The 23,378-nt window shown below is 44.7% G+C and overlaps 1 protein-coding gene and 1 long non-coding RNA gene across 10 annotated transcripts in view; one reads left to right on the top strand and one right to left on the bottom strand.

The window, feature by feature from the left end:
* The window catches only part of LOC132455105 (R3H domain-containing protein 1-like), a 49,198-nt gene that overhangs the window by 1,989 nt on the left and 23,831 nt on the right, over positions 1 to 23,378 (bottom strand). For 7 of the 9 annotated variants that reach the window (XM_060048838.1, XM_060048835.1, XM_060048842.1 and 4 more), the window contains 7 exons: positions 22,644 to 22,794; positions 20,503 to 20,581; positions 20,351 to 20,410; positions 19,822 to 19,962; positions 19,268 to 19,376; positions 18,986 to 19,078; positions 179 to 204 (listed from right to left, as the gene is read on the bottom strand). In XM_060048838.1, the coding sequence (XP_059904821.1) occupies positions 179 to 204; positions 18,986 to 19,078; positions 19,268 to 19,376; positions 19,822 to 19,962; positions 20,351 to 20,410; positions 20,503 to 20,581; positions 22,644 to 22,794 (659 nt within the window). The remainder of the gene's footprint in view (positions 1 to 178; positions 205 to 18,985; positions 19,079 to 19,267; positions 19,377 to 19,821; positions 19,963 to 20,350; positions 20,411 to 20,502; positions 20,582 to 22,643; positions 22,795 to 23,378) is intronic. The other 2 variants (XM_060048841.1, XM_060048843.1) reach the window with 2 other exon arrangements.
* LOC132455137 (uncharacterized) overlaps positions 12,944 to 23,378 on the top strand; it is a 278,945-nt gene continuing 268,510 nt past the window's right edge. The window contains exon 1 of the long non-coding RNA XR_009525094.1: positions 12,944 to 13,239. This is a non-coding gene — a long non-coding RNA (uncharacterized LOC132455137). The remainder of the gene's footprint in view (positions 13,240 to 23,378) is intronic.

The following is a 23,378-nucleotide window of genomic DNA, read 5'->3' as shown; positions in this document are numbered from 1 at the left end:
TCCAGAAATACACAAAGCAAAAGGTACAAATCTAATTCAATTCAAACAAGGTCATAGTTGAGCAGTGTTTTTTATTGAAAAAAATTAAGCAGAAACAATTTTAATAGTTAGGGTAATAGTTATTTTATCCAATTTTTTTTAGTTATGGCGAACTGTGGTTGAGATTTAAATTGCTCACCTTGAACTGAAAATCAAATGATCCCCCTGAGGAGAAAGAGAGAGAAAAACTGGTCAGAAACAGAGACTAGAAGATGTCTCTCATAGACAGAGACCAGACCATGTCCATCAGAAACAGAGAGAGACCAGATCATGTCTATCAGAAACAGAGAGACCACACCATGTCTATCAGAGACAGAGAGAGACTAGACCATGTCTATTAGAAACAGAGAGAGACCAGACCATATCTATCAGAAAAAGAGAGAGACCAGACCATGTCTATCAGAAACAGAGAGAGACCAGACCATGACTATCAGCTGCATCACGATTCTTGCTAGAGAATCGTTGCCTGCTGCAACATTCTGTTCGCCAGAGAGGGATAATTTTTGTAATTTTAAAATTATTGAATTTATCTTCAGTGTGTATTGGCCAATCTGATTTGTCTTGACACGATTGCGATTCAGCCTACGCATAGCATGCGCACAAACTCACAGCCACAAACAAGAACTCCTAATTCAAGAGCAGCTTTTCCTTTAATGACATAGAAAAGAAAGATAAGAAAGAGAATAAAACTGAAACCTACTTTTTGCATGCTTCCATATTGTGTTATAATGCAAGCTGCATTGATTATTGCATTGTTCATAGAAAGTCATATTTGTGACAAAAGCTTTCTCCCTTATGAAATATTAGATAAGTTAATTCATCTGTTGATGTCTTTAATTTCATCACAAAAGTAGGAAGTGATTAGCAAACTCTTGAGTAGGAAACCCAGATGTATATATATATTTTTGAAAATCACGCATGGAAATGTATATAAAAAAAAAATTGCATCGAGATGCATCGATAAGCGCTTCAGAATTGAATCGTTGACCTCATAATCGGAATCGAATCGTGAGGTGCCAAGAGATTCCCACCCCTAATGTCTATAAGAAAGAGAGACCAGACCATGTCTATCAGAAACAGAGACTAGACCATGTCTATCAGAAACAGAGAGAGACCAGACCATATCTATCTGAATCAAAGAAATACTAGACCAGGTCTTTCAGAAATAGAGAAAGACTAGACCATGTCTATCAGAAAAAGAGAGACTAGACCATGCCTATCAGAAATAGAGGCACTAAACCATGTGTATCAGAAACAGAGACTAGACCATGTCTATCAGAAACAGAGACCAGACAATGTCTATCAGATTCCGTTCCAGCTAACCAACCTGTTCTCACAGGAATCCGTGAAATGACCACGGGGTCGGACGCTTAACTCAAAATCCGTGGAATCCTCAAGGAAACACGCCAATTTCCGTTATATGGCCACAGATTTTGATCCAATGCAAGTTAATGACCCTCATATTCCGTGGCACACACACAGATCCCAGTCTCAATGACCGAGTCGACCACGGGCACTTAACACAAAATCTGTGGAGGCCTCACGGAATCACTTAAATGGTCTGTGATATGCCAACAGAATTTGCTCCAATGCAACTTATGTAACAATGTAACTTTTTTTTTTTTTTTTTTTCTTTGGCTCAAAACAAAGAAGCAGTAGCCTGACTGCTATGTTCAAATTACATTTGTTCAAAGCAGTCGTTTAATTGCACTATAGGCTCTTTTTTTGTATCGTCCTGTTTTGATCAGTATATGCCAATGTTGTTATCAATAAAAAATCATTTGCACAAGACAAGCCGATGCACTTCACCATGTTGATAAGAGAATTAAAATGAGAAGAATTATGGGACAAAAAAATCAAGGGATATTTAGCATAGAAAAAGAATTTGCGATTAATCGCGATTAATCGTGAGTTAACTATGACATTAATGCGATTAATCACGATTAAATATTTTAATCGCTTGACAGCTCTAATATATATATAAATGAAATTCATATTGACGTATGGCACTATATCTCTATTCTCGCCCATGCACCCATCTTCAATTTGATAGACCATTTTTGTTGCTTTGAAGAGGTCTGGTGTCTCCGTATATAATAAATAAATATATATAACAAAATAAATAAATATTATATACACGTATATACACACACACACACATATTTATACATATATAGGCCTATATATTTGTTCATTTTTTTTGTTGCTTCGAGGAGTCTGGTGTTTTCCGTATATAATAAATAAATATATATATATATATATAAATAGTATATATATTAGGGTGGAGCTTATTTATGAACTTTGGGAATAAGATCTTCGTACCCTCTCATTTTGTTCCTATATCAAACAAATGTATATGGCAAAATATGAGCACAATTGAACAATATTTAGGGGTAGCTCAGTGGCCGTGAAGTTTCTGATACCCCAAAGCTGCAGCCGCCTTTTTATTTTTTTATTTTTTTTATTTACTCCACCACAGAGATGATTGTCTAATCCTTGGAGTGTATCTATCAGTGAGTATTGTTGTTACTAACTTGTTCCAAGTTGTTTATAACGTTTTGTGCATTAAAATAGGGTTCAAAGCATTTATGTTCAGTAGGGAAAAACAAGCTAATTATGTTAAATGCTTTTAGGCTGCTTTTATCATAGCACAAACTGCCAAAAGCTTGGGGCAGAACATTGATGAACATGCTCTAAACAAAGACTCAATTTGCCGAAACCGAGTACAACACAGAGGCCAGAGAGCTGCAAATGTAAAGGCAGAGTTTCAGGGTAACGTTCCCCCTTGTTGTTCATTGGGATGTCAAAATGATTCCGGATCCAATTGGAAAATAAAAGGTTGATCGTCTGCCAGTATTGGTTTCAGGGAAAGGAATATCTCAGCCACTTACAGTTGCCAAGCTTCCATCCGGAACAGGCGAGGCTCAGGCTGCTGCTGTCTTCGGAAACATTCAAGACTGGGGCTTAGCAGACAGCATCCGAGCTATGGGCTTTGACACCACCAGCTCAAACACTGGTCGGATTGCTGGTGCCTGTGTCCTTCTAGAGCAGAAGCTTGAGAAAGAGCTCTTGTCACTGGCTTGTAGGCACCATATTATGGAACTGATAATTGGTGCAGTGTTCCAAGTATGTAGGGGAGCCACATCTTCTCCCGAGGTTCCACTCTTCGAACGGTTCCAGGAATACTGGGGATTTATGGACACAGCCAAGTATGAACCGGGGATTGCAGCTGATGATGTGGCAGGTATTGTGGAAGACATACAGCAAAGCACCATTGATTTTGCCAACAATCATCTTGAATAGTCTACCAAAGAGATGTCTACAAAGAATTATTGGAACTTGTGATTGTGTTTCTCGGTGCTACTCCTGCACGAGAAGTGCGATTCATGTCACCTGGTGCAATGCACCACGCCCGTTGGATGTCCAAAGTTCTATACAGTCTCAAGATCTGGATGTTCAAGGCTCAGTTCAAACTGACTCCCGCAGAAGAGAGAGGGTTACGTAATGTGTGTGTGTTCGCAGTACGTGTCTACCTGAAAACCTGGATCTCTGCTCCTCAGGCATCAGGTGCTCCTTACAGTGACCTGCTGCTACTGAAGTAACTGCTTGAATACTCAATCAATCCATTCAGCCATTTCAAAGTCAACATCACGCAAGTTTTCCAAACACTTATGGAACTTGTCACAGGAACTTCATTTCACTCACTTCAATCACTGTTTTTCTGGATTCATTCCACGACAAGAACTTAGAAGACTTTGTCACAGCGAAGTCAATGAAATTGATTCGAATGATGGAACTTCCAGATGGATTTCTCGCAGTTGATCCGGACTTGTGGCAGGACAGAGATGATTACAAGCAGGCTACAGAAGCAGTCGAGTCTCTTAATGTTGTCAATGACCAAGCTGAACGTGGAAAAAAATAAATAAATATATATCTGTGGCATTCAGTAGGCCAATGCTGTGGTAAAGTGTGTAAAGTATGACCAAGTGTTTCTTTCTGTTCAATAGAAAGAACTTTATCAATCCCCTGTAGGAGAAATGTGTTAATGGTAAAAAAAAATAAATACAAAACATGACGGTAACTCTAAAGTCAAACCGTCCAATCTTAAGGCTCTACTTAACCACTCCCCCTACTCACTTCCGCCAATGCAAAGCGAACAGAACTGATTAGGGGAGGGCGTAGCCTAACTAGTTTGTGACTGACCTAGAGGAATGCAACGCAAATTAAATGTGAACATGTATGAGGCTTTAATAAAATCCCGGACGATTTTGAAATTCTTTTTTTAAAGTGTCTCAAATAGATGGCCTGTCTGGGCAAAAGAGGATGTCTGGTCACTCTTCGTAAGGGGAACCCATTTGATTCCTACCTGTTCCACTGTTAAATGGTGGCGGAAGTTGGTGGGCGCTATCCTGGTAATTTCTCTGCGTGAGAAATGTGTGTGGCGTGTGAGCATGTGCATGGGTCGAATTGCGTGTGTCTCACGCCGAATGCGTGAGACTTGAGAGCCCTGAATAGACACAGCTATATACCTATATACCTATATATCTTGGACAACGGATTCCAAAATGGTGCCTATTCATTCCTATTGTAGCGTCACAGGGCTTGGGAGGAAGGGGCGGGCCTTCTGAGAGGGGGTTCCGGGGGTTTCCCCCCGGGCGGGAGTTTTCGGTTGTTGTAGTTTTCCGGTTGAGCTGCGCCTGTCTGTCCGATTGTGGAATCTAATAAACCTGCTATCAACTTACTTCGCTTACTACCTCGCCTGTGGTCATTACACTGGTGTCAGAAGTGAACAAACGACGGGAGTGGGTGGAGAGTTGTGCGTCCAAGCGGAGGGCTACTTTGGATTTACGTCGCGGTCGGGCTACAGCGTTAGTTTCAGTGTGTCGGTTAGTTCGCGTCGGTCATGTCTTTTCCAAAAGTGAAAGAGGAGGAGGTGGAGCGGGAGACTGGTGCGTTCGGATGGACAGAGGACGCGTATGAGGAGTTTCGCAGAGCTTCCCAAGAGGCCAGAGAGGGGTTGAGAGAAGCTGCAAGGAAGCTGGCGGCCGACGCAGGGCTGTCTTCTCTTCCCGCGCGCCCGGAGCGGGAGCCCGCGGCTCGGGATGTAAACAGACATGGCGGCGCCCATGTTCCAGTTGCCGCCTCCCATGTCCCAGTTGCCGCCGTTTCGGTTAAGACGCCTAAGTACTCCGGTAGGTCTGACTGGGAGGCGTTTCATGCTCAATTTGAACTGCTGGCTGACGCTGGGGGATGGACAGTAGAGGCTAAAGCATTACAGCTGGCTTTGTGCCTCACAGACGATGCGTTGTCGTGCCTGCTGCTGCTTTCACCGGGGGAGAGACGGGATTACGGAGCTTTAGTGGGGGCCTTGCAGAGGCGGTTTGGACAATGTGTGAAGCCGGAGCTCCTTTGTAATGAGCTTGGTAACCGCTGCAGGAAGCAGGGGGAGTCGCTGAGGATGTTGGCTAATGACATTCAGAGCCTGACACGTAGGGCATATGCACACATGCCCCCCAGCGTGCAGAGCGAGTTGGCAAGGGACCAGTTCATCAGAGCCCTTCTTCCTCTGGAGCTGCGGGTTCAAGTGCAATTACAGCTACCAATTTCTCTTCAGTCGGCTTTGGAGATGGCCGTGGAGAGGGAAATCGTGTGGGGCGCGGTCGCTGAGGGGGGCCCAAGAGGGAGTTATCCGGCAGGGGGAGCAGCCCGGGGCCCGGCGGCAGAGGAAAAGCCGGCGTGGGCGACAGAAATTACGGTTGATAAGTTGATAATAACTGATAAGGGCCGTATCACTGCAGCCGTCACGCATTCGACAGCGTCCCGACCAAAGAGCCTGTTGGGGGTGTGGCCAACCTGGACATTTGGTCAGAGATTGCCCCACTTCACGCGTGGGTCCGGGAAACGCCACAGGGCCCGCACAGGGGGGGATGTGCGGACCTTAAACAGTTCCTCCCACGCTCAGGTTCGGGGCCGCCTGTGGGGCCCATCTCGCCGGCAGTGTGTGCAGTAGAGCCCGAAGTCAGCGATCCCCTGCCCGTGGCGTCTGTAACCTTTCCCATGACTTATGTGCCCCAAGCAGCCCAGGCCCAGTCACGACGACTGGAGGGGGGGGCGTCGCCGCCGACCGTGAGGGAGATATGGCTAAAGAACCGGGAGGGGCTGAACGACCAGCAGCAGGAGCGGTTGTGGCAGTTGCTGCTGGAGTTCCAGGACAGTTTTGCTATGAGGGAGGATGACGTGGGCCGGACTCCCTTGGTGCTGCACGAGATCGACACTGGGGAGGCCAGGCCTATCAAGTATCGGCAGCGTCGTCTCCCTTTGGCACGTCAGGAGGCATGTGACCAAGCGGTGGAGGACATGCTGCAGGCAGGCGTAAATGAGCCTTGTGACAGTCCTTGGGCGTCCGCTGTCGTCATGGTACCCAAAAACAACGGCACCTGGCGGCTCTGCCCAGACTACAGGCCGGTGAACGGGGTGACCAAAAAAGATTCGTACCCGCTGCCGCGCATCGACGAGTCCCTGGACTTGGTCTCGGGATCGTCCTGGTTCTCTGCCTTGGACCTCCGCAGTGGGTACTACCAGGTGCCCCTCTCCCCAGAAGCAAGACCCAAGACAGCGTTCTGCACGGGCCGGGGTTTGTGGCAGTTCCAAGTCCTTAGTTTTGGACTGTGTAACGCTCCAGCCACCTTCGCCCGCCTGATGGACCGGGTTTTGTCAGGCATCCCCCGCCAACAGTGCCTGGTATACCTGGACGATATCCTGGCGCATGGCAGCTCCTTTGATTCCGCCCTCGAGTCCCTGCGCCGGGTGCTGGAACGGATCCGTGCAGCGGGCCTGAAGCTGCACCCAGAGAAGTGTCACTTTATGCGCAGAGAGGTACAGTTCTTGGGGCACACAGTGGGTGGGGAGGGCATCAGCACAATGGAAGCGAAAGTGCAGGCGGTTGCAGACTGGCCCACCCCGGCTAATCAGAGGCAGCTCAAGAGCTTCCTGGGCCTGGCTTCCTATTACCGGAAGTTTGTGCGGGGTTTTTCATTCTTGGCTGCTCCTCTTTATAGACTGCTACAAAAGGACAGTGTCTTTCTGTGGACTGAGCAGTGCCAGGGGGCGTTCACCAGCCATCAGCGTGCCCTGAGCAAGTCCCCCGTGCTGGCCACAGCTGACCCGTCGCTGCCGTTCATGCTGGACACCGATGCTAGTGGCGTCGGGGTGGGAGGGGTGCTCTCCCAAGTAGGGCCTGATGGAGAGAGAGTGGTTGCGTACTTTAGCCGGGCCTTTAACAAGGCGGAGCGGCGTTACTGCGTTACCCGCAGAGAGCTCTTGGCCGTAGTGCTCTCCATCCGTCACATCAGGTACTACCTCTGCGGCCTGCCTTTTGCAGTGAGGACCGACCACTCTGCTCTCCAGTGGCTCATGACCTTCAAAGAGCCGGAAGGGCAGGTGGCCAGGTGGTTGGAGGAACTCCAGGTTTACGTCTTCCGAGTGGAACACTGGGCTGGAGCCCGACACACCAACGCCGACGCACTCTCTCGGCGGCCCTGCGCTGCCGAGGGGTGTCGCTGCTGTGAGAGGAAGGAGGCCCGCGAGAGAGAGCTGCGGGCAGAGGAGGAGGGATGCGCCGCGGTGCAGCAGTTGGAGGTCGTCTGCCGAGGGTTGGAGACCATAGATGGAGGCGATTGGAGAAAGCAGCAGGAGCATGATACCGACCTTCAGCCGGTGTTGCAGTGGGTGGAGGCACAGCGAAAACCACCGTGGGAGGAGGTGGCCGCCCTCTCCAGAGATGTCAAGGGACTGTGGGCCAAGTTCGGGGCCCTGCGCCTCTGCCGGGGCGTGCTGCAGCAGGCCTGGAAGGAGCCGGCCACGGGCGAAGAGAGGTGGCAGGTTGTGGTTCCCAAGGGCCTACAGGGGGCAGTGCTCGAGGCTATGCATGGATCCGCAGGGTAGGGGCACTTTGGGGTTGCAAAGACACTCCGACGCCTACGCCAGGGTTTTTACTGGGGCCGGTCCCGGAGGGATGTCGAGGACTTTTGCCGTTGGTGTGACCCCTGCACCGCACGGAAGGGCCCCTTCAGCAGTTTCTGGTGGGCGCGCCTATGGAGAGGGTGGCGGTGGATGTGGTGGGGCCGCTGCCCCGCTCGGACCGTGGCAACCGCTACGTTCTCTGTGTCACTGCCATCGACTACTTCTCCAAGTGGCCCGAAGCCTATGCCATCCCCGATCAGGAAGCTGAGACCGTGGCCGACGCCCTGTTGGAGGGCATGTTCAGCCGTTTTGGGGTGCCAGAGACTTTGCATAGCGACCAGGGGAGAAACTTTGAGTCCCGGGTGTTCTCCGCTATGTGTGAGCGCCTGGGCATCCATAAGACCCGCACCACTCCCCAGAGGCCGCAGAGTGATGGACTGGTGGAGCGCTTCCACCGCACCATGGGCCAACAGCTGGCCATCCTCACCTCCCAGCACCAGAGAGACTGGGATAACCACCTTCCCCTGGTTCTCATGGCTTGCCGCACCGCCGTGCAGGAGTCTACGTCATGCACGCCGTCCCTTCTCATGCTGGGAAGAGAGCTTCGTACCCCGGCGGAGTTAGCGTTCGGTCGTCCACCGGATGCCCCAGACTGTTCCCCTGGCCCTGAGTATGCCAGGAGACTCCAAGATCGCCTGGAGTTGGCCCACCTATTTGCCCAGGAGCAACAGCAGAGGGCAGGGGTGAGGCAGAAAATAAATTACGACATAAAAAGCAAAGGCCGGCATTTCCAGGCGGGAGAGCTAGTTTGGGTGTTCAATCCCCAAAGGAAGAAGGGAGATGCCCTAAACTGGACAGTCCTTGGGTGGGCCCCTGTCGAGTTCTGGAGAGGCTGGGTGAGGTGGTATACCGGTTGCACCTACCACCTAAAGGAAGAACGGTGGCACTGCACAGAGACAGACTGGCTCCGTACCAAGGGGGTGCCTCCCCACTGGCCCAGGGGGGTCCCGTTACCCCTCGCTGCCACCCTGCCGCCTCAAAGCCCACCCCCCCGGCGACACCGGCGGGGCCTCGGTCTGACGCCTTTCCCCCAGCTGCCGGGGATAACCGGCCCTCCCTTGTATCCGATACCCTTTGCCCCGCTGAAAACCCCGTACCCCTTACACCGGAGTCCCGGGGAGGGGTTTCTCGACGGCCCAGGGGGCCACCAGGGCACTTAAAAGACTTTGTTTGCTATCTCTAAGATGAGTTTAGTAATGTTGTTCAGCGTTGTGCCTGTTGTTATGTGGGGGGGGGGGGGGGGGGGGGGTTGAAGCACGTTATGTTAAAGAGAAGTTACGTTATTCTGAGGGCTATTTTTTATTTTATTTTTTCTGTGATTCCTCGGGGCGAGGAACTTTGTGAAGGGGGGGTAATGTAGCGTCACAGGGCTTGGGAGGAAGGGGCGGGCCTTCTGAGAGGGGGTTCCGGGGGTTTCCCCCCGGGAGGGAGTTTTCGGTTGTTGTAGTTTTCCGGTTGAGCTGCGCCAGTCTGTCCGATTGTGGAATCTAATAAACCTGCTATCAACTTACTTCGCTTACTACCTCGCCTGTGGTCATTACACTATGTAAAGTGCTCAGTGGCGCAGGGCAACATCAAGAAGCGATATGCTTCCGCATCATGGGTCTATGGCTACGCCCTATTTCATGACGTACCAGATGCAGAAATATAACGCATGCGTGCCCATCCCCCCACTCCGGTCCAACAACAATATAAAATGATACCGTAATGCACCTGTTCTTTGTCTTTGGATCTTTTGAATAAATGGATCAATACATGATGAATCACAATGATCGCAAGCAGAGGACCGCGAGAGTTATTGAGCAGCAGATTAACCAGTCCAAAAATCGGACACGTTAACGGAGCACTGAACAAGGCCCTCTCGGATGCCATTAGTTTCACTACGACTCCTTTCAGCTGCACACCCCTCTTCCCCAGCAAAAAATAATTTGAGATAACGGCTAATAAAACGCTTGAGGTGGCGTTTTGAAAAGAAAAAACTTAAATATTTTTAGGACATGGCATGAAGGTAATTATGAGCCTTTGATTGATATCCAGACATTTTTTGCGGAGACACATTCCTGTTCCCCACTTGTATTGGAGTGAACAGAGATATCTACTTCTGGGTCCCATGATTTGAGGGACCCGTCCACAGCCCCCTTAAACAGCTGCAATACCAGGCTTGGCCGCTGAGCACTGGTGGATTGCGGAAGTATGCAGTGTTCCTGGGGGCTTGATCTATTTTCAAACACTTCCTTGTTCGGACCCATCACGTGACTGAACTAACCAATCAGAAGCTAGAATTTAGACTGAGGTAAACGGGAGGGAATCAGATTCAACAGAATATCCTGACCGTTAAATATGTAAACATGTAAATGTGTAATAATTGTGTAACATAAATATGTAAATGATTAACTGACTAAAAATTGTAAGTACATTTCTAGCAAATTAACTCCAATATAAATTATATTAATTTATTCTATTAATTTTGGAATTAATCTAGATTAAAAAAATCAATCTATGCCCACCTCTTATATATACAGATACATACATACACACATACATACAAACATATTTATATTTATTTATTATATACAGAGACCACTAGACCTCCTCGAAGCAACCAAAGTGGTCTATTAAATTGTTTGTGCAAGATGTTTGGGCGAGAATAGGGATATAGTGCCATACCCTCAATATGAATTTCATTCATAGAATTTCCGAGACGATGGTCAATGGTCAGATACAGATCTCGTTATAACAATAATTGATATCGATGTAACGAGAAAGGATGTAATGATAACGCCAAGAAAGTAAAGGCTACATAGTTATAATATTTTTTATATACTTATTTTATAAAGCGTATAACGAGACAACAACGGATGCAACAGTCTTTAAATAAAATCTTCAAATGTGTAAAAACAAAATAAGGTGAAGAATTTGGTAATATTCCTGCTTCCTTGAAGCATAGTAAATATTTAAAAAAAATGCTTGTGTCCACATCAAATAAAAACTTATAAAAAATAATTTAAACAAAATAGAGTGCAATCTGAGGCGTTATTCCTTATTTTTAACATGGATAGCAAATAAAATAAATAAAATCTGTCCTAAGGAAGCGTTTTATTTGGCATTTTGTAAATTCATTGATTTCTGTTGGAAGACTCATTGCTCGTTGACAGGTTGTAGTCTTCTCGCTCGGTTCTAGCCCTACCTTTGATACGGAGAACCGAGCGAAAAGACTACAACCAACAATAAACAGAAAATGTTCACTTCCGGTTCGGTTTCCGTTTCATTGGGATTTACGAAACGCCAAATAAACCTTGACAGAAACTGTATTTCGCTACGATACTTGATTAGGAACATCAACGAACACCACTAACCACTCTGAGTTGCACATTTCTGAAAACAAACGTTTAGGGTTGTTTTAAGGACAGGTTTGTGAATGCCTAAAGCCGGCCATTCTGAAGCAGGCAGGGGCGAATCGAAATTAGCCAAATACCCGAGAAAGGACTAATAGTCAACATTTCGGTGTGTCAACCACTATATTTCATCCTAGACAAACCAGAAAGGGGGCTCAATGTGCTAAATACCGGAATAGTCCTTTAAACATGCTCTGATCACGTGAACGCACAACTTTCTTTCATTTTTTTTTTTTATCAGCCGACCCGCGGATCACTTGCGTCCCGAACTGTGAGGGTTGATCGGTACGGATCACGGGTCCGGTGCATGGACGGTCCAGTGCCGTGAACCTTGTTTACGACAAAAACAACACAATTGACGGCAGCTCAGTTGCCGGTGTCATGCCAAATTTGTACCGGGTGCGTCATCCATACGTAATCCATTCCAAACCTTCCTGGCAACAGATGATCACGTTGTCCGTTGCCTGGCAACGGACGATCGCGTCGAATGATGTGAAAGGTTCACGAACATTCGCGAACCTTCTATCTAGCGATCCGTTATCTGTATTGTGCTATTTCGTCCTTGACCTGCTTTAAACACTCAGTTTACTTGCTACATTTGATTAAACAATTAAATACAATACAAATATAAAGTAAAAACAAGTGTTATCTAGCGATCCGTTTTCTGCATTATGTTATTTCGTCTTTGGCAACATGAGCGCGAATGTTTTTTGAAACCCGCTTTAAACACTCAGTTTACTAGCTACATTTGATTAAACAATTAAATGCAATACAAATATAAAGTAAAAACAAGTGTTATCTAGCGATCCGTTAACTGTGTTATGTTATTTCGTCTTTGGCAACATGAGCACGAATGTTTTTTGAAACCTGCCCGGCAACGGACAACCCTTACGTAATCATGACCGGGCACGTAATGATGACGTGCCCGGTACAAATTTGGCACCCGGTACAAATTTGGCATGACACCGCCCCTAACGTCATTAACGTGGTTTGGAGCATAGATGTTTGAACTCATGAAGTTGTTTGCAACGGTGAATACATTGTGTATATTAATGTTCCTCATCAAAACGTCCCGCTCCTATCACAGGAATCTAGAAACAATGAGTTCTGGGGTTTGCTCAGAATATTGTGCATATAACATGAACATGTATTAAATGCAGCGTGGATGTTGCAGAAAATGAAATAATGGCCATAGGTCGTAAAGAAGTGCATATGGATATATACGATAACTGTTGGAAGGGGGAGGGGGGGGGGGTGGAAGGGGTTGATGGCAACCACCATAGGATTGTTGTTTTGACGAATCCTGCGCAGCGCGCTCCCCTTTCTGAAGTCGAATATAATCTCCTGATTGAAATGCATTGGTTTAATATTGAATTAATTAACTATTAAAATATATATTATGGATACAATTATTTTGTTATAATATTATAAGTAGACCATGCAGCTATTATCGTTATAACAACATCTTTATCTGACCATTGACAATCCCCTTCCACCAATCCAATCAACGGAGAGGCCAACTAACACGGTGTACTTTTTCTATGGGGAATGTGGTTCAGGTATAACCAGACAATAAAAAAATATTCATCATATAAAAAACTAGCATATACGTAGGACTACAGCATATCATACATTTGACATGTACATAGAGTTAGACAATTAAATGTATAAGGTTATAGGCCGAATATGGTTAAAATGCTGCCTCTGCTGGCCCACAATTAGATCGTCTCGTTGTCTCGTTATACGCTTTATAAGTTAATTATATTTAAATTATTATAACCATGTAGCCTTTATTTTCTTGGCGTTATCATTACATCCTTTCTCGTTACATCGATATAAATTATTGTTATAACGAGATCTTTATCCGACCATTGATATTGATGGCACTATATCCCTATTCTCGCCCACCCATCTTGAATTTAATAGACCACTTTCGTTGCTTCGAGGAGGTCTGGTGGTCTCCGTATATATGAAAAATAAATATGCATGTATGTATGTATAGACACTATTTATACATATATACAGATATATATATATGTATTTATTATATACGGAGACCACCAGACGTCCTCGAAGCAACAAAATAAATAAATAAATATATATGTATAAATATGTATGTGTGTGATATATATATATATATATATATATATATATATATATATATATATATATATATATATACACAAATGATATATTTATTTTTATACAACGGGGGGCCTGAATCCAGCAATCTGATTGGTTCCTAACTGTTGTATAATGAGCGTATAAATAACTGCTATGACGCCCATTCATTTTGTGAAAGTTTGCATTTCACTCCGCGCCTGGAAGTAGAAACAGTTACAAAGTAAAAAATATGTTGAATGATGGAGAGGGTGTAAATGTTGTTACTCCGGGAGTGAGCAAGGCGATGGAGAGACTAACGAAAGCTTAGGCACACGGCGAGTGAACTGCTCCATAGGATAAATTGCCGGCGAACCGCTCTAGCCGAGCCTTCTCTCGGTGGGACGCTAAAGTGTGTTGCATAGCGACCGTTGTGCATTTTGAAGGCAGCCAGGAGGGACTACTTTTTTGTATTCTTTAATAAAACAGCTACTTTTACTTTCTTTTTTTTTTTTTTTTAAATGTAGTGTGTCTATGACTTTCGTTTTGCCATAATAGTAACCGTTGTATAAAAAGGGGGTCCCAACTAGTGATTTCCGTGATCTAGTAGATATCTCTGTTCACTCCAATACAAAAGGGGGTCGCCGGCCCTCCGCTGCGCGTTGGGGCCGGACAACGCCCCTTAACAGTGGTATAATGAGCACATACCACAGCCTGTTGTGATCTATTGCTTAAATATATATTTATTTATTTATTATATACGGCGACACCCAGACCTCCTTGAAGCAACAAAATAAATAAATATATAGGCCTATATATATATATATATCTACACACAAATTATATATTTATTTATATATATTTATTTATTTATTATATACGGAGACCACCAGACTTCCCGAAGCAACGAAAATGGTCTATTAAATTCAAGATGACAATTTAAGTGATTCCGTGAGGCCGCCACAGATTTTGAGTTAAGCACCAGTGGTCGACTAGGTCGCGGAGACAGGGATCTGTGTGTGTGTGCCATGGAATATGAGTGTCATTAACTTGCATTGGAGCAAAATCCGTGGCCATATCACGGAAATTGGCGTGTTTCCGTGGATTTTAAGTTAGGCGTCCGTGGTCATTTCATGGATTCATGGTGAGACCAGGTTGCACCCAACCAGTGATGGGCAGTAACGCGTTAGAAGTAACGCGTTACTGTAATCCAATTACTTTTTTCAAATAACGAGTAAAGTAAGGGATTACAATTCCAAAAATAGTAATTCAATTACTTTTACTTTCCCGCAAGTATCCTGCGTTACTGCGTTACTAAACCGTGATTTATTTTTTCCATTGACAGTAAAAGAATTTGGGATTTTGCCGTATTTGCTTTGTGAGACTGTCTCGTGACAATGACGTAGCCTATAGCGGCGCGACGTCTAGAAGTAAACAACACCAACGTGTGTGCAAGACATGGAGTGCGGGAGAGAGAGCGAACATGGAGCATTTAATTCATGGAAGTTCAGACATTACTTTGAGTTTGACTCGGTAAAAGATGTAAAAAACATTCAAAACATTAATTAGTCAGAAGATCTAGAAATAGAAGGCATAATGCTAGCTATGGGCCAACTTAGCCTATCGGACAGCAATCAGTGCACTTGCAAATGAGTGCCTGCAAGTATAACCGATCGTGGTGTGACATTATTTAACCATCAATCTACCGCAAATATGACCAGACAGATGTACATTGAACACATGATACACAAAGCACACCGTCCAACTCGGCGAATGCCGACAGACAGCCCACAACAAGCCAAACATCACCACGGCGGGTGTGCTCTCTCTCTCTCTCTCGCACGCCCGTACTACACAATCACTCCAACTTATCAAACTCCAAGGCTAGGCTGCTTCACTAAGACCACAACTAACCACAAGGCCTTGATCATAAGCATGCAGTATGCCGAAGCCGAAAAGGACACACGCAGTCGCACACACTCATCTCATGCAAAACAATCCGTTTTATCATCAACATTCAGTCACTGCAAAGATTTAAAGGCTAGCCTATTACCATAAGTTAGAATGGACCAAAAGTATGTGATTGAGACAGTATTGTTCGGCTTTCGATTGCTATCCGTTTTTAGTATGACTTCTCAACATTACGTCTTTCTTGTGTTAGCCGCACATGGCTAATTTGCATACGTGCACAGGATTGGCTGGCTCCGCAAGGCAAATAATATAACATATTTAACTATCTTTCTATCCGTCTATTTATTTATCTATCAACGCATGGGTCTAGTTTTAATGTGATGTATTATGTGTATGTCCAGTCAGACTTGTTGTCTCCCTTGTTCTATGTGGTCTTAGTAGGCTATACTGTGTGAGCCGAATCACCTAAATGAATTCCCGACGTGTAGTTTGGTAAAGACTTGACTAGGCTATTTATCTATCGAGGCTATTAGTTAACAATTATTCGCCAAAGGCTAAGTGAATAGTGGGGAATAGCCCCCGAGACCGAAGGTTTATTTGTTGTTATCAGCTGACATTTTGGGATGAAAACAATAGAGTTTGAGATGTCAATCATGGGATATTGCCCAATATCCCGAGATAGCCAACCAATCAAATTGCGCCATTTTAGGAGATTCACGTGTAGCATATAACTATACATAATATCTATGTATTTATCTATGAAACACATCCTTCCACACACAGTTCAAACACATAGGCCTACTCTTTGACATTAGAACAGCCTAAATGTTAATAGAGACTTTGGTTTTAATTATTTTATTTCTGTATTTTATTTACATCTATTCGAATGAAGGTGTGTATACACACCAAAACGATTTTCTTTAAATGAGAGACTGTTGCATTTAATATTTTTTTTTTTTTGCAATGTGCATCGTTAAAAAGATTGAGACTAATACAAACAAGTTTTAAAAAAAGCGCATACAGGTTGTGTATAGTAGATAGTTTTTTTTGAAAAGTAACTAAGTAAAGTAATTAGTAAAGTAACTAATTACTTTTGAAGATAAGTAATCAGTAAAGTAACTGGATTACTTTCTTGGATAAGTAATCAGTAATCAGTAACTAATTACTTTTTCCAAGTAACTTGACCAACACTGCACCCAACCCAGTGGTTCTAAACCTTTTTTGAGCAAATGCCCCCCTGACCATACCCTGATCCTCTGGTGCCCCCCCAAAATAAAAAATAAACTAACAATCCCACTCACACTCGTGTTAGATTGATTAAAGGTGTCACGAATAGCAATGAATGCCCGCTCTGAGTCGGTTTTGGTGAAAAAAATATAAATATAATATATAAATATTAATCAATATATTCATGACGTGCAAATGTCTCACCTCTGATTGGCTAACAGCACTGTCCATTAGGGCCCGACCGATTCATCGGCCTGCCGATTTAATCGGCCGATTATAGCCTTTTTGAAAATAATCAACATCTGCCAAAAAGACGCAGATTACAACCGATTTTATTATTTTTTTTATATATATATATTATTTTTTTTAATGTTATTGCGCTTAGTATCCTGCAGATTGCGCTCTTACTCGCCTTGCTAACTAACAACTTTAGCTGGAGTAAAAAAGAGGAGATTGAATTTTACCGTACAACATGAGAGCACGCTCGCTCAGGCAGCTGCGCGCTCACCTCACCAATGTACACAAGACGCGTTGTTTGAGCATGTTGTGCCTGTTTTTCTTTAGGTCCCAGGCCATGTTCATTTGTTATACTGTAGACTCTAACGGTGAGACCATACTGCTCAGCACGCACGTGTTAGTCACTGCTCACGAGCGCAGCACATTGGGAGTTAGTTATTTATTTTACATTTTACATTACACTCATTTTTGACTGTAAATGTATTCTAAAACACTCAAAGGTTCTGCATTCAATTCACATATTCTTCAAAAGTGTTTAAAGTATATTTAAGGTATCAAAAACTACGTTTTATAGGCTTTTTTTTGTTTTGTTTTTAATCGGCCGATTAAATCGTAATCGTAATTTTTCTCTGAAAATAATCGGCATCGGCATCGGCACTCAAAAATCTATATCGGTCGGGCCCTACTGTCCATCACTGTAATAAACCCAATTCAACTTCCAGAGAGACACGGAGGGGGGGGGGGGGGGGGGGGGGGGAGGGAGAGAGGGAGAGAGAGCGAGAGAGAGAGATCGAAATCGATCTCTTGGCCAAGAAAGAAGAGTTGTGGAAGAAATGGTTGGATTGAACATTCATTAACTGTGACCGCGGCAAGGGCACTCCCTCGTCTCCCGCCGTGCCCCGTGAACGAATGAATGAATGGCCCGGGAGCCGTGAGAACCGGGGCCCGGGAAGCACGGGCTTCGCGCCCTGTCAATGAATGAATGGCCCGGGAACCGTGGGCACAGCGGCCCGGGAACCGCGGGCACCGTGAGCACAGCCATGGCATTCTCGCATCTCCAGCCGTGCCCCGAATGAATGAATGGCCTGGGAACCGCGGGCACCATGACAGCAGCCCAGGCAACGTGGGCAACGCAGCCCGGGAACCACGGGCACCGCGGCCCGGGCAACACAGGCACCGCGAAAACAGATTGCGCGCAGAGGCCTAATTAGGCCTATATATTTTGTGTTTGAAATGCAACAGTCTTTTCATGGAGACCACGCTCAGAGCAGCAGGAACTGATCAACTGCAAGAGGAAGGAGGAAAACGGGCAATGAAACAATTTTTTCTTTCTCTTTTTCACAATCAAACAGTGCCATGGCCGTGCTCACGGTGCCCGCGGTTCCCAGGCCGCGGTGCCCACGGTTCCCAAGCCATTCATTCATTGACAGTTTGATTGGATTGTTTGTTGGTTATTGAACTGTAAACCCACGAACTTGGGTTATGTTTATCAGCCATACTATAGAGATCATGACGATAGCTGATATGGGAGTCCGGGCGTATGCAGGACCGAACCGCTCTGTATGACCACTGTTACACTGCCCATAGACCGTTAAAAGTAGCTGAGACGGTAGAGGGGTTAGAAACCAATAAATGTAAATAGGCTATTTTAAAGAAAGTTTAAAGTCCCTCCCAAAAAAAAAAAATAATAATCACGTTCCCAGCGCCCCCCCTAGGTTGTGCGAACGCCCCCGTTGAGAAGCCATGACCTAACCTAACCGCGGGCGACGTGCTTCTAATTCAGTTTGTTTGTTTGTTAGCATGCTGCGAGTGCTGCGACAAAAACACACGGCAGCGATTAACTGATCTGCCGCCGAAACAACAGTATTCACCAAGTGTCTCGTTCAGCAACTAGCGCCGAGAACCAACCCTCTCGCTCCCTTGCTCCCTCTGGGAAGACACACTGCAGGTACCAGTACGCCAAATCACACTTGGGCCATAACATGCTAGTTCTCTATGGTTACCAACTTACAGAAACCACCCATTCTAGCAGTTTTCTCTCATCCCACACACACCTCGTATATCCAGTCGCGGGCCCGTTGGTACTCCTCTTCTCGCTCCTCCATCGATTTACTCCTCATGTCTGATTTCAGACGCATCCGGACCTGCTGGAGGGACGCACACATGTGTAGGCGCACACACACACACACACACACACACACACACACACACACACGTATGTCACGTCGCCTCTCTCTTATCATGCCATGAAGGAAAAGTGACCGCTGGAGGGAAGAGGGAAAGAAAAAAGCCCGGACAAAAAGGAAATAAGGAGGAGAATCAGAGAGAAACCATACCGAGGCGTCATCGAAGCTGCGGTGGTCCCTCTTGAGGACGTGACGTCCTGGGAAACCCTCGTCCGAACGCACCTCATCCTGGATGTAGTCACAGAACTTCTGCTCGGGTCTTCCGGGGAGGAGGGCACGGAGGGAGTGGGGGGGGGGGGGGTTGTGTATAATTGTTGTGATGACATATGACATATAAACCATCTTGAAAAAAAGCCACATGCTTTTCTTCATCTTAAAATTAGGCATTCAAAACGACTACCGGTCCTCCATTTTTTAATGAATATGCCGGTCCTCGGCATATTCATGAAAGGTAGGGAACCCCTGCCCTAAAAAAAAATAACTCCCCTAAAAGAGTTTCTCAAATCTCCCTTAAAATATCATGCTATTTTACCCAAAATTTGTTGAATGATCCAAGCCCACAAAACCTTACAGCTGCCAAATAGCACATAAAAAACACCGAATGTAGCACCGAATGATGTAGCATACGCGCTAACAGATCCATTGAATAATAGCATGCATGTTCAAACTCTACGGACACAGAGAGGATGGGCCAGGGGGCTCACATTCGGGTGCTGGTTGTCTTGTTGACAACCACCGACTTGCCGCTGGGGTCCACGTTGTGTTCCAGGCCGAAGTAGGCGGCCACGCGGTGCAGGAGCATGCGGTGGTACGAGGTCATCGGGGGGAACTTCCTTCTCTGGCTTCTGCAAGGAAACGATCACGGAAATCACTAGTTGGGAACATATTATAGCATTTTTATGGTGTTAATTATTGCTATTATGCTATTATTGCACTTATGTAAACTTTATTGTATTTAGCAATCGTGTAGTGATGAATTATTAGGTTATTGTTATTTCTTTATTCTTATAATCGCTATTTGGCACTTTGATGTCGCAGCCATTTGATTATCCCTTTCAGTTTATTCTTGAATGTCTATCTAGATAAAGATTGATGTATGGTTGAAATTTTGCACAGAAAATTTGGTACTAGCACAAGCATGCAGTCGCCTCCGTTTACCCAGTGCTATTTGGTGCTAGTTCCCAATTTCAGTTTACTCTGTCACAATAACATGAGGTTTAATAAAATAGTTACTCGTTATTACGGATGAAGTCCAGCAGATCTTGCTCCAGCTTCAGCAGGGTGATACGGTCCCTGAACGGGCACACAGAATGTTAGAACTGTATTTTGGAGTCAGATTGGCCATCTTTAACCGCATGATTATATCTCTGTTCTTCGGAGCGTACCTGGGGTTGTTCGTCAGCGTATTGACAAGAAACTCATGGAGGTCGATGCCTGTGGAATCGGTGTAGTCCTGGCTGGAGTCTGACCGGGGGGGGGGGGGGTTGAGGGGTAAAGCAAGGATTGACTTCACAGAGTCAACTAGAAAATGCATTTCCTGCAGAAAATGCGGTGAGTGCTGTAGTGCAAAGTGAGGTTGAAAATATGTTTTAATAAAGATAGTTTAAGACGTAAACAGACGTGAAATAGATATGTGTGTAGATTTGTTAAATGGTTTGAACGAAGATAAACGGTTGAAAATAGATTTAGTTACGTTACTTCTACAGTTGAAGTACCAGTTTACATCCTAAGAAATTACAGCAATTAACAAATTCAATGGTGATGCTTAAATCCAGTGAAGGGATTTAAACAAAAGTTCAAAACTCTAAAAACAATGTAAACATGCACACCATTTAAGAAAATGTAAATGGTTGGAAACAAATAAAGTGACAGGTGAATGAAAAGCGCAAAGCATTGCTAAAAATGCAGAAATGTAAAATGAATTGAACCGAAGAATCTGAAACGTCAAATGTATTGCACTGCACTGCGTGCTTGTGTGTGAGATAATATAATATAATATAATTGTATATATATATATATATATATATATATATATATCACGGACAAAAGCTCTGCGTCTCCGGATGGCCGTAGCGCGGGGAGCTCAGTAGGGATTGTGCTTCGCGGGGTTTGTTTACCGGCGTTGCTACGGTTGAAAAAGGATTGAGTTACGATGTCTTAAGAAGTAGGTGTATCAGAATGGCCAGACGTCTTCAATGAAAGCAGCTGAAAACGAAGCGGTATGAAACTAAAACTGTGATTCTGAAGAAAGTTTAAATGATATTGAAATTCCGTTGTGTGTAGATTTGTAGATTTGTTAAATGGTGTGTAGATTTGTTAAATGGTTTGAACGAAGATAAACGGTTGAAATTTCATTTAGTTACGTTACTTCTACAGTTGAAGTACCAGATTTTTTCACAGCTATTCTGAATAATTTAAAATTTGAATGGAGTCTCTAGGGCAGGGGTGTCAAACTCATTTTAGCTCAGGGGCCACATGGAGGATAATCTATTCCCAAGTGGGCCGGACCGGTAAAAATATGGCATAATTATGTAAAATTAAACATGCTGTGAGCACACCAAACACAGGTTTCCCATTTACTTCCGTGAATAAAAAGGACGATGACCATTTTTCTTGGAAAACTCTGCACTCTGTGTCCACTTTTCATCTTTTTGACAGAGACATTTTGGGGCAATGAGAGTGCCAAAGCGCATAATGTTGAAAGTATAAGGCAGAACGACAAGGTAGCTCCGGGCTAGCTGCACTACCTGTTTATACTTGCTCCCTACTCAGCCCCAGTATAAAGTTTGCTTGCTTAACATAATTGCTATTGCGACTTCTAGTGGACACATTAAGAACAGCAGTTTCTTTCATTGAAAAATAGCAGATCATTTTACGTTACATTCCAAAGCGACTTCCAGTTACACACAATTGTCCAGTAGTTCAATGTACAACAAATTAATCAGTGCCAGTCAATGCAATCCATGTAATGCTAGGAAGGATTTTTATAAAAAAAAATGTTTTACAATACTGTGATTCACAAAATCATCTCGCGGGCCGGATTAAACCCGGTCGCGGGCCGTACCTTTGACACCCCTGCTCTAGGGGTAAAATTGAAGAAGGAGATAGGTCCCAAAGTTTGTAGAGAATAATAACGAAATTTAGAAAGAAAGAATAAAACCTAAGAGGAACAATAGTTGAGCGCTGCATGCAGCACTCACCTAATGAAAGAGGCCTTAGCTGTTCTTGGCCTCATGTTATCATCTCTCCTTGTTTTGGTTCCTCCTGTCAATATCCCTTAATTGGAGTTGGTATTATTCTAATGTTGCATTTGACTGCATGACATTTTTATAAATACAATTTGATTTGATCTGAAATCAGCTGAATCACGGCCAGTGATCATGAAACGGAACTTCCCGAAGGTATGACGTAAACCTATTAACTTAAGAGTTCAGACAATGAAAGAGACATGAAACTTGAATCTATGATCCCTGATTTGAAATCCTCAAAGCAGACGTTCAGTTCAAACCATGCTACACACACTGACCTCTTGATAACGTCTTCCTGGGACTCTTCACCTCCTTCTCCGTGGAGTTTCTACAGCCCCGGTCCTCTGCTCCTCTTCCCTCCTCCTCCCCCGGGGGCAGGCCTCTCGGTTGAGGAGCTGCGGGGCGGTGGTGTGGGGCTGGACCCCCGTCCTGCACACACAGGGAGACACACAGCTTTATTTATAATGGACCCCACCATCAAGACTGTGGCTTCAAAAAGGTGCACGGAAGGAGGCCCCGTACTGGGCCTCCAAGAGGAAAGGTTCTGAGTTCTATGCCTTTTTCCGTAGGTACCCTCGAGCATAACGTCCCCCAACCCCATCCTGCTCACTGATGAAATCGATCTAGAAATAATCAAGGCAACATCTTCCAAATGACTAAATAGTATTAATAAAACAGGATATGGTATTTAACGTGTATCTATATATATATATAATTATAATATTATAAGTAGACTATAGCTTTTATTCAATTATCGTTATAACAAGATCTGTATCATGACCATTGAAAAGCCTGAATGAAATTCATATTGACGGTATGGCACTATCCCTATTCTCGCAAACCCATCTTGAATTTAATAGACCATTCTCATTGCTTCGAGGAAGTCTGGTGGTCTCCGTAGTCTATATAATAAATAAATATCCTAAGGACGATCCAATAGGAAAGATGCTCACAGCGTCTTAGAGCCGTAGTCGGGTTAATAGGCCTACAGGTGTGAATGGGCTGCTGGAGCA

Source organism: Gadus macrocephalus, chromosome 4 (assembly GCF_031168955.1).
Source record: "Gadus macrocephalus chromosome 4, ASM3116895v1".
In the NCBI taxonomy this organism is placed as follows: domain Eukaryota; kingdom Metazoa; phylum Chordata; class Actinopteri; order Gadiformes; family Gadidae; genus Gadus; species Gadus macrocephalus.
Note: the sequence above shows the minus strand (reverse complement) of the source record. Positions and strands in the feature narration are given on the sequence as shown.